At 37.5% G+C, this 12,251-nt stretch overlaps 1 protein-coding gene across 3 annotated transcripts in view; it reads left to right on the forward strand.

The window, feature by feature from the left end:
* The window catches only part of LOC124143900 (equilibrative nucleoside transporter 1-like), a 55,819-nt gene that overhangs the window by 30,793 nt on the left and 12,775 nt on the right, over positions 1–12,251 (forward strand). For all 3 annotated transcript variants that reach the window (XM_048393341.1, XM_046513069.2, XM_046513068.2), the window contains 7 exons: positions 541–635; positions 1,199–1,249; positions 2,635–2,720; positions 2,982–3,030; positions 3,772–3,869; positions 10,278–10,394; positions 11,937–12,039. In XM_048393341.1, the coding sequence (XP_048249298.1) occupies positions 541–635; positions 1,199–1,249; positions 2,635–2,720; positions 2,982–3,030; positions 3,772–3,869; positions 10,278–10,394; positions 11,937–12,039 (599 nt within the window). The remainder of the gene's footprint in view (positions 1–540; positions 636–1,198; positions 1,250–2,634; positions 2,721–2,981; positions 3,031–3,771; positions 3,870–10,277; positions 10,395–11,936; positions 12,040–12,251) is intronic.

The following is a 12,251-nucleotide window of genomic DNA, read 5'->3' on the forward strand; positions in this document are numbered from 1 at the left end:
TATTATTGCCTGTATTGTATAATAATGGATTTTATAGGTCTTGAAATGTTCCTTTTATGTTATAATTTGTTTACAATCTTTGCCTCACTTCCAACCATGATGGGAGATATTTGGCATGTTTAGGGATTTATCTAGGATTCCAAACTAAGTGCCCCTGGCAGACAAATTGGAAATATTGTTATTTTGTTCAAATTGGGTTTTTCTTAATGTTTTTATGTTCCTAAATTCAGAGGTATTTTAACATTGAATTTAAACATAGCATTTAATACAATAATGTTAAACTAAGCATTAAAGCCTCTTCTATATTGGTGCTGTTAGTCAGTGCTGTCAGTGAAATAGTTATAACTAAAACAGCATGAATTGGGAACTGTTTAATCCCAATTTGGGAATTATGGCTGATATTTGCTTTCAGACTTGGCTACATATTGACCTCTTATCAGGTCTAGATAAATCCCTGGTATGTAACTAGAGCATTGTCGTTTACTGTAAAGTGTAAACACATAGAATTGAATCTTATTGAGATATATTTATTTTCCCCAGCGGCAGTCCAAGTCTGCGTATAGTTCTCAGCCTTCTAATCATGGTGTGTGTCTTCATTGTTACTGTGGTGCTGGCTATGATAGATACCTTTGCTTGTAAGTAACAATATATTTTCCTTTATCTACTTATCCTTACAGGGAATAAGTAGAGTTCTCCATTTTGCTTGTTCAGCAAGTTTATTATTTTTAGTTATGGGAGAGGGGCAAGTGGGGTAGCCCAGTGGTTAAGGTGTTTGCTCATCACACCGAAGACCCGTGTTCCATTCCCTACATGGGTAGAATGTGTGAATCCCATTTCTGATGTCCTCCGCCGTGATATTGCTGGAATATTGCTAAAAGGGGCCTGAAACCATACTTACTTACTTACTCGCTCACTCACTAGCCCTGGGTAACAAGCTCTTCTGTACTATTTATCATTGCATGTTGTCTGTCAGAAGTCCTGTTTTGGAACTGTTTACGTTATTTAATATCCTTTCCATAATCACTGCACCAATAAAACAGGAAAACTGTACATTATTCCAATATAAATCTTTTGGGACCATTTTGAGGCCATATTTGCATATTCCATCTGTGATGTATATGTTTTATCGTTGGACATTCAATATAAAATATATTATGTTATAAATATATTCATATTAATAAATGTGTGTTTGTGACAGGGCCTGAGCTTTTCTTCTGGGTGACTATGGCATCTGTAGCAGTTTTAAACAGTAAGTTGATCTTTAGTGTTCTTTAACACAAACATTTGTACCATGTTAACTGTAGTGACAGCAACATATCATGCACACTAATTTGTAATGAGACAAGTAGTCTCAACATGCTCAATATCGTTACCCTCTCTTCATTAGACAGGGGGCACGGGTAGCCCAGTCGTCTAAGGCGCCACGATTCGCTGTGCAGAGTTGCGTCCCTAGGGCACGCCAGAAACAACCTATGATTGTGGGTTCGAATCCTGGTCGCCCCGATTATGTTTCTAGGTTTGTCAGCACCATACCCGGACTCGTGGGTTTCACCGAAGTGGTTAAACGTCTGAGACCTGCATCTCTTCGGGCTTTCCTCCCACATTAAGCTGACACGCCGCGTTATAACTGGAATATTGTTAAAAGCAGCATTAAACCCAACTCACTCACTCACTCACTCACTTCATTAGACATGTCAGATGAAAGAGACTAAAATGTCATGGACAGGAACCATTGCATATCTGTCAGTATGATACGACTTGGCCACCTGTCCTTAAAATTACTTATTAAGATTGTCTGTATTAATTATGGTGATTCATTTGGCAAACATATTCTTGGTTGGTTTTTGTTTCAATATAATCCCACTTTTTGTATACTTACAGGATTGGGAGACCAATTGCATGGTTTCACTGATGAAATAATTTTGATGACTGTTTAATTCTGTATGCTTCTTTAACTTACAATGTGGCGAGTTTTGCGAACGAGACTCAATCGCAAAAATTAAAAACGCAAAAATAAGTATAAATAATACATACATACTTTATTCATTGCAACACGTCATCAAATGTTGAAATAATCAACCAGAACCACAAGTTACTCTATAAGTTAAAAACACAAATGAATGCAGAATGGTCACACAATACATCACAAATGACAGTGTAAACAGACCAATTAGTGTCACTGTTACCTCACAGTAATCCTGCCTTCTTCCAACCTCGCTTGATTGCGTCAGTGTCCTTTGCAATTTTGTCCACACAGGAAACAAGCCATCTTGCGTGAATCGGTTTCAGTACACTGGTCAACTTTCCGGCCAACTCAGATTAACTAGCTTCGGAGAGAAGCTGTCTATTGTTTGGTAATCGAGGGGTCATCTCAACACGGCAACTCGCAAAAATATCTCGTCGCAGTGTTGTCTTTGGTGTGGTATTCGCAATATTTTAACGGCGCAGAAATAAAACTGTTTACAGTATATTCATAGTAGGATTTCAATTTTTCACCTGAAATTGAACTGAAACAATCTCTGCCCATATTGCAGCAACAAGGTTGTAAGAGTTACTCCCCTTTACAAACATAGCCAACTGTATTATTGTTTTTGATACTATATTTATGTGTGGTGTTTTTGTTTTATCTTTCAGTGGCATGTGGCATATACCAGAACAGTATGTATGGTGTAGCAGCTAATCTGCCCATGAGATTCACAAACGCCATCGTCCTTGGAAATGTAAGTACTGAAGAATTAACTTTTAGGCCCTTTAGTTAAATACTATGTTGTCTGAAAAGTATTTTGTGAGAGTTGGTGGTACAAATGTGAGGGTGGACAGGCTACTATCAATTAATCATGCCTCAATCTGTCTAGGCGTACCTTTTAAAATAATTGTTAACACTGCATGATAAAAAAGATATGATTTTTAGGGCTAAAATAGTGCCTACACCTTTGGTTGCCTTGCATACCTAATTAGAATTTGTTTTGTCTTCTTTTCAGAATTTATCTGGAACTTTAGTTGCTGTGTTCAATATTATATCCATTGTCAGTAAGTACATATAAGAGATCATCTAACTGACTGATACGTAATATCAAGTCTGAATACAATAGTTTAATGGGTGATGTGAAGTGAAATTGGATTTCAGGGTTAGAAACTAACAGTTTTTGTCCACTAGTCCTTATAATGATAACATATAGCAAAATCCCTAAAATGGGCCAATTTCTACTTGTCCTTAGAATACCTTTACTATTGGGCAGTTTGGTAAGGACTACAGGACTAGTGCCAATTTCTAATGCTGGATTTGACATTGTCTTCAAGATTATTTCACTTCTATAGTTATGCCTGCATGTGTATGTGTTGCTGCTTGTACTAGGCCAACACACTGAGATCCCATGCCAGAGTTAACATGGATATCCAACTCAGACACATAAAACTGACTCTGATTTGACCAGTCCTTGCTTTATCCTGTTATTACTGAGCAGCATGTAGGGTAACAACACATACTATCTTTTGGCACCTTTCCGGATGTCACATCCATGGGATCAAAGCATGTACATTCTGCTCCCTTAATTTAATAGGTATTCAACATTCTTATGGCAAAAGACTGGAATTTGAGTTGTCTTTCTTGTCGACTGACAAGTCACAGCAAAAAAACACCGTATAAATACTTGATTGACATCTTTATAATCTTAACCTCTAAAGAATATATGTGTTATCATCGAGTGTCTGATGAATTGTTAATGTAGGGCACAAATAATGCTTACTTGACAATGTTCTTTTTGTTGATAGTTTCGCCAAACACCAGGACTGCAGCCATCTACTACTTCGTGACGGCCATAGTGTGTCTCCTCATTGCATTTGATGCATACTACATCTTGCCATTAACTGTAAGTTGGGATACCTGTATACCATAAGTCTATGAGAAGCCAGGTTAGGACAGGTCCACAGCACCCCATAGCTTGTCGCTTGGCAATGATTATACTGGAGTGGGTGGTCAAGCTGTTGGATGAGGTGGATTGCTTGCTCATGTATTCATTTAGCGTTTTGCTTGGTCCAGAGTAAACTACTTACAGGTTGCATTGGTATACAGCTGGAATATTTCTGACAGTAATATTATTCGTCTCTCCCCATGACTCCAGTATTTTATTACAAATTCTGGTCTAAAACCAAAGGCATTCTTTTTATTTTTCATTTATATTGAATGATTTTTTTTCTTCTTTAATGAATCATTATATTGGTGTCATGTAAGAGTGTTAAATAAATTGTGATCTGACTTTAAACAAGCAGCCATAGCAACAATTAGTCACTTCAGTTAATGGCACAGCTATCAACCTTGTTATCAGTATCTGCATATATTTATGTGCAAGATGGCATGTAGCAGATATGTGAACATGGTATGGCAGGATTGTCAGTAGAATTAGAAACATGGTTTCTGTCACAAGCACCTGTTCACGAAGCCTATGGCAGCTGTATTGTCTCTGCAAACTTTAGGCTGATATTTTCAGATGTAATTTTAAACTGTCCTATCCTGCTAGAGACTACATTAGGAATTACTGGACGATAAGGCTCGATTATCAGTGTACATGCAGCTATGTTGTATATAGAAGATTTGATGGTTATCAAGGGTGACCTTGCTTACTGTGTTCATTGTATCCTGGGGGGACTGGTGGCCAAGTCGTCTAAGGCAGATTTTGTCTCAATGATTTGACATGTAATACGCTTATTAATTTCGGACATGTAATATTTTGGATCCAAGTTGGGTCATGTGAAATTCCTTAGAGGTTAGTCAATTATAATGTTGTAACACCTCTTGACACTGTATTTTTCCTGTAATTCTATGTGAATTTTATATGTAGCTTAACTATTCCATGAGCTACACCACATTGGAGTGTGTCTTGACTAAGTGACCCTGTCAACAGGTGTCATAATCTTGACAGGAGTCTTGACACCATGAATTCAATGATTGTTTGTGTAGACACAGTTGAACAAAATCAATTTATTTTCCTCAATTATCTGATTATTTTAGGCACAATTATTGTACATGTTGTAGGTAAGATCTATTTGAACTTCATCAATATAAAGAAAGCATGTATGCTCTGCTTTAGACATGTTAGATGCAACTAACAATATACCAACTGTCAATTGTCTGTTGCTCTATGCTGATATCTAGTCCTATTTTACAATGTTACTCATGGTAAGAGCAGATCGTGAATTGCCATGTGAATACTTGGTAACAATTCCAGACATATGTATTTGTCTGTCAGTTGCTATTTGCTGGTCCAGGGGCGGTCGGGCAGCCTAGTGGTTAAAGTGTTCACTCGTCGGGCCGAAGACCCGAGTTTCGATTCCCGACATGGGCGCAATGTGTGAAGCCCAATTCTGGTGTCACCCGGCGTGATATTGCTGGAATATTGCTAAAAGCGACGTAAAACTATACTCACTCACTATTTGCTGGTCCTGTCTTGTGCCTCTCTTATGATGGCTGATCAAAAGTAGCAAGGGATATTGAAACAGTTGCAATTGTCTGCTTATTTCAATCGTAAGTATGTATCTTTATGTCCTCGACACTTTGAAATTGAATCGCAAAATATCGTGATGATTAATTAACGAAGATAGCTGCATGTGTGCTAATACTTATAAGGTGAAAACACGACTGTGAGCGACTATATTTAGCAGTGTGTGCAGAGTACCTACATAACCAGCACAAACTGTAAGAAAAACATGTGCAGATGTTGTATTTAATGTGTTATTATCCAAGGTCACTGCGAAGTATAACCGCTCACAGTCACCTGACTGTCAATTCTTACCCGGATTGTTACCACGTGATCAAAACTCAATGACGATGTTTAGTGCTAAAAAGAATTGACATTTCTTGAAAAGCTCACTTTGCAATTTTTGTCATTACTTTAAGAAGTATTCTTTGTTGACGGAATGGCTTGTTTTCCCTATATACGTATCAGCACATATGCAGCTGTCTTCATTAATTAATCATCGCAATATTTTGTGATTCTATTTCAAGTGGAAGGACTATGTAATTATTTCTGTCCTTATGTAATGTAATTGCATATTGACTGAAAACCCATGTGAGTTGTAGTCACATAGCTCATTATTCATTATCATTCAGCTTGTATGGAAACTGCTTTGCTGAATGCATTAAATGTTTTTCCTAATGCTGAAATTCTACGCCAAAATTGTCATTAGTATGATGTGCAAATGTGTTCACAGGAATACACATGAAAGCCCAGTAATTAAAATTATGAAAATGAATTATTGCTTGTAATATTAGATGGCAACTGAACTGCAACTGTTGCAGGTGTCAGTGTAAATTTAAGCATCATCCAACATGCTATACAGGTTATTACATTGCGCTACTGAAAGTAAGGACCCTCTAATTTGCTTTAGGTATTCTCTGCAGACTGTTTATCTTCAGTCAGAAGGCAAGCCAACAAATGGGCAGAATAAGCTGACACAGTATAATTAACATGTTCAGCTGTTGGTGTTGTTATCCCTGATACTTTGTGTAACTTCTGGGTATATTTTGTTTTCTTTTTCCAATTATTATTTAAAATAAGTGCAATTAAATAATATAATGCAACTTAATGAACAAATTATGATGATGAAATAAATTACAAAGGTGGTCATAACAATCTATCATTTTGGTCTATTAATGAGTATAATGGTTCTGCTTTTACCCTTGTTCACCTCTCAGAGTGCCCAATATTGTTTCTTATTAAAGTGTATTATGTGAAATATCCTTTTGGAAGATACCCAACATGCTTGATGACCATGCACCTGTGCTCCAGAATTTGTTGATTCATTTAGTACTTTTCTCATTCACATTGGGTATTGATACTTTCTTTGGGTATTTAATATATTTTTAGTCCCTTGGGTTCAATATTACCGCAGTAGGTATTGAAAAACCAATAAATAAGAACCATGTAAAAGTAAATTTGCTGTTCTGTTCCACAAGTGTGTAACATGTCTTCCTGAGGCAAGGGAGTTAACTTACTATAAAAGTCCTGTTTCCACCCTTGTCAAACTAGGCTGGAATTCCGGAGTTACATTTTGGCTTTTTCTATGCATAGTCTAATTAAAGTCGCGTAACGAACTAGACACCCAGTTCGTAAACAACTTGGTTATCAACATGCAGATTTTGGTCGACTGCAGGCTTTGCAAAGCATGTGTACTGTACACTGGGCGTCGACAGATATTTTAGAAATCATTTTATGTTTTTAATCAAGGTGCTCAAGTGATTTGATGTACTTCGCGGAGGAAGACCCATTTATCACATATAGTTCTTGATTAGCGATCAGATCGTCTTGAATGGACTCCGTCATTTTGTTTGAAGCAACAGCAAGTGATATGAGAGACTGAATCTGATTTTTCAATAGGAAGGACATTAAAGTGACATAACTCGTAATAGCCTCTAGTTGCGTTCTGATCGAGCCCAGAAATTCCAGCCTAGATCGGCAAGGGTTAAAACTTGACTTTTACTGTCAAATAATGCCTTTGCCTTGGGAAGATGTGTGTAGCACTTCATTAGCTCAGCCATATACACGTCAAAGTTACAAAATGATCAGAGTGATAAATACTGATAATGCATTTGTTGCTTATTTGCTGCCTGAGAGCTTCTTTATTTTGTGATGCCTGCATTCAATCAGTATCGTTAGTAAAAACAGTGAAGAAATACTGGCTGAATAGGCTACACTGGCTAATTACAAACGTTTTAACAAAACTGTTCAGGTTTTTAAACATTTTTCATGAGTAATTGTATGCAAGCAACTTTAAATTAATTAGGTAATGGTGGTTTCTTTTGCATATTTTACACAAATACACAGCTAATATGGAGATGATGGGATCATAACTTGTGTTATCTATGATGATGAAGAATTACTCTTGTTTTCTCTTTGTAGTATTTCTGAAAGCCAGAACATGTTGTGTTAAGTGACATAACCATGACAACAGGCCAGGAATTTATCTACTACCGGGTATTCCAATCTTTAGGAGTGCCCTTGGCAGGCACACTGGGAAAAACATGTTATGTTAACATTGTATTTTAACATTGCATTTACTTCAGTAAGGGGTCAGTCTAAAAGTGTTGGTCTTTCGGTTAATCCCACAAAAATAACGTTGCATATATTGCTGAATGGGTGAAACGACCTTTGATCTTGATATCCTGTTTGGGTGCCATAAACAGTGACTTCATACTTGTCAAGCCACTGTCCAAGGGATAATTCCCATGGCGTTTGTTTAAGCAACATACATCCGTACATTCGTACATCCATCATTCGTTACAATACAATTGATAAAGAGAGTGAGCACTGTACAAAATATTGTCTTAATTGTCCCATTTCAAATTTCCATTTGCATAATTCACAGTCCAACTTGATGTGAAACACATTGTGATAATCAGGAGTAGAATAAGTCTTCAGCAACTCATGCTTGCTGTAAAAGGCGAGTATGCTTTTTGTAAGAGGCAACTAACAGATCGGGTGGTCAGGCTTACTGACTTGGTTGATGCATGTCATCATATCCCAATTGTGTAGATTGATGCTCATGTCAATCACTGGATTGTCTGGTCCAGACACTATCATACAGCTGAAATATTGCTGTGTGGCATTGAACAAACAAACAAACAAGTCACTGGTTTCTGTTTGGCAAGAAGTTTTCTCTTTTCTTTCTCAAGGACATGGGTGACAACAATCTAGCTAATCAAAGCTGAATGATTGTGGTCCCATAATTTTCCTTGCTCAACCTGCGGGGCGGTCGGGTAGCCTAGTGGTTTAAGCGTTCGCTCGTCACGCCGAAAACCCGGGTTCGATTCCCGACATGGGTACAATGTGTGAAGCCCATTTCTGGTGTCCCCCGCCGTGATATTGCTGGAATATTGCCAAAAGCGGCGTAAAACCTCACTTACTCACTCACTTGCTCAACCTGCAGTATCTCAATGGATTTAGATGGCTTCGTCCAAGTCTCTATAGGTTTCAGTGCCACCCCTTGAGATAATTTGTTAGTTCATGATTTGCAAGAAATTTACCAACAGTGATTCGTGATTCATCAGCCCAATGATTATGGATATGATTTTGCTTCACGGCAAAGTCACATTTGGTGTTGATGGCGGCTGGACATCCTCTTTGAGAACATTTGAGAACCAATGAATGGAAGTTTGATTTCTCGTCTTGATCATGACCTTGTATCAAGCAAATAACAAGTGGCATCCCCCATAATACAGGGACATCAACCTGTGCATTTGCCTGAGTGTAACACTGTTTCCTGCCTGTAATTTGTTTTATAATCCAAATTATAGTAAATAATTAATATGTTCATGCACTCATTGCTATTTATATTTTTTAAGTTTCACTCGGTACAGAGTAACTGAATACATGAAGATAACTAAGCAATAAATTGAAATGAACAATGAAGTGTGGTTTATTTCACAATGAGACATTGTTCTCTCATGACGTCATTTCTGGAGATTCAAACATGCACTCGCAACTTGATCACATCGTAAATTAGACAACGTTATTTTTTAAGATGGAAGTGTCTAAAGAGTTGTTCCCCATAGATATAGCTGGGCAATGTAGATAAGCCCAGTGGTGGAACCATCACACCCAAAAGTGGGAGAGATCTGACAATCAGTAAATGGAGAATAGGTACAAATAATCTATGTGAAAATTGTGAGAATATTCGGGAAATACCAACCAACACGGTAATGTTTTTAAAGCTTGTACATTTTGTTAACATCCTGAAAAAGGCATATATGATGTTGACATGTAATATATATGAAATAAACGACAAGTGGGAGTTGTTTATCGTACAAAAATATACTTCAGGGAGAACAAAGCACTTGGAGCAGAACCCCAAGCATTTGTGATTAAGTATGCCCTAAAGTATTAAAAGCTGCAAACTTGAGTTTTATTGCATGAATTGGGAAAAAATTTCTTTTGGGAAGTTATGGGGCCTGGGGCCGAATATCAGCTTCTGAGCAGGTCTAGACAAATCCTGATTGAATAATAGTTTCTGATTGAACATGTTTACTGTCTTCTGAGGTTCCTATTAATATCAGTAATCAAAATCAAGCAGAGTCCTTGGGCACCCAGGGTCCCTGCGGTTTGTTTCTTTAGTATTTAAATCTACAAATGTTAAACTTTTAACATTAGGGTAAGGACCCCTTCACTTTCATTTTGCTTCTTTTTGGACACTGTTTAACCATGACAATTTGTATGTGAAGCGGGTACTTAGGTGGATGTGTATCCTGCAAGTTGAGTTCAGTGAAATTGTTTTGTGTTTTGTAGAGATTTTACCGCCACTTCAAAATGCTGGTAAAGTTGAAGAAAGAAGCATCTCCTTCTCAAAACCAGAGTGAGTCTTGTGGTCAGACAATCCGCAGGTACTGGTCTGTGTTCAAAGAGGTATGTACCATTGTTGAGTCTTTATATACAGATACCATATTCGACGTAATACACACCCCGCTCTAATAAGCGCCCACGGCGATATTTGCTAATTTATTGACAAGTGAACAATCCCAATTAGCACCCCTTCTGATTGATCAATGTACACAAGACTTATTTATTCGAATATAATACGCACTCATGTGTTATATGCACCCTTAGTAATGGGCAATTAAATTCTGGAATAATATATCTGTCGTATATAAACATTTCAGGCTGTCAGCATAAACCATGAAATTTATCTTTTAACTCTTTTTTTTCACCAAAATAATATTCTAATAAGAGCCCCCTATTTCTAATTTTGAGAGTGCCCTGGGCGCTTATTACGTCGAATACGCTATTGCCATTGCTGATTTGATTGCGATAGGTGTATAGGCAATAAGCTATGTAAACATTATTTTTGTGTGTTGATGAGGCATTTCCATTTTCATATATTGATGATTTGCTATAATCACACATGAATGACATTGTTCCATCTGGTTTTGTTATTGCTGTCTGCAGACTGTCAGTGTATTGTATTGATAATACAATGAGAGCACACTCAGAGCAGCACTACCATACATTCTCTCACCCAAACATGTTATTAGAATCAAGCAGAAAGGGAATCAGTTGTTTTTACTCAACGTGCAGCATGCACACTTTGTCATACCACTACCAGGATCCGATGGACATTGGTTGTGGGGTTGAATCTCAGTTTCACCTGGTTATCATGGACATCTCAAATGTTCAACCATCAATCACCATCACTGAAAGTGTAAGAATATAGACCCTGTCAACCTATGCTGGTTGTATGAGACCACTACATGGTTGGGTGGTCAGTCTCAGTGACTTAGTTGATTGCATGTCATCAAGCCTCAGTTGTGTTGATTGATGCTCATGATATCAGTCACTGTTTGGTCCAGATTTGATTTAGTGCACCGTCATAATGCTGGACTAAAACAACAAACACAATTACTTGATGGCACAATAAGCTGTATGAGTAGGCTATTCAATGACAACACTTTGAAAGGTGACATAATACACCTTTTTATTACCTATGAGGGTTAGCTTATTGGGGTTCAGAAAGTGATATGTGCCCTAGGGTCATATCACGTCATGAGACAACAGTGTATTGTTTCCGTCATAAGGAAGACATTGTTGACATCATTCGAATCTTATTGTGACATGAGGTTAGAATGACGTCACACTAGAAACAATGTCACACAAGAAACGACGCCATAGCTGAAGATTGTTGATGTCATTCAACAAATTGTGGTTCAGCTGCTGTTGCAATTGCTGTCCTTATAGGTAGACACTAAAATGCGTCTCTGTATGTAGACATCTTCTTCAGTAATAAATAGACTCGTGTCATCAACATTGTATGACAAGAACGCTGATACAATATTCTCTATGAATAACATTTTAGATACTGTATATGTTGTATCAACATTTACACATTCTTATCAGTTAAATAGAAATTTGCTCCTGTGATATTTACAAGCTAATGTGATTGTGTCATTACAGATCTGGGTGTTGATATTCTGTGTGTGGTTTGTGTTCTTCGTGTCATTGATGCTCTTCCCTGCCATCCAGAGCGACATTGAGAGAATCCACTTCCCAATTTCAGGTAAGTGCTCTGGACCAAAACAAACCATTGAAACCATTTCCTCCTAGGAGTGCCAGACATTTGTGAACATTTAGTCATGTTGAAAGACTAATATCTTCATAAGTTAGGTATGGAAATATGGCAGAATTGTGTCAGGCCAGGGAAAGCCGTAACTTTTAAAGTTTGTTGCTCCGAAATGTATGACGCAGGATGATTATGATGGCATGATAGGG

The sequence above is a fragment of the Haliotis rufescens genome, unplaced genomic scaffold (assembly GCF_023055435.1).
Source record: "Haliotis rufescens isolate VD_foot unplaced genomic scaffold, xgHalRufe1.0.p SCAF_12, whole genome shotgun sequence".
Lineage (NCBI taxonomy): Eukaryota > Metazoa > Mollusca > Gastropoda > Lepetellida > Haliotidae > Haliotis > Haliotis rufescens.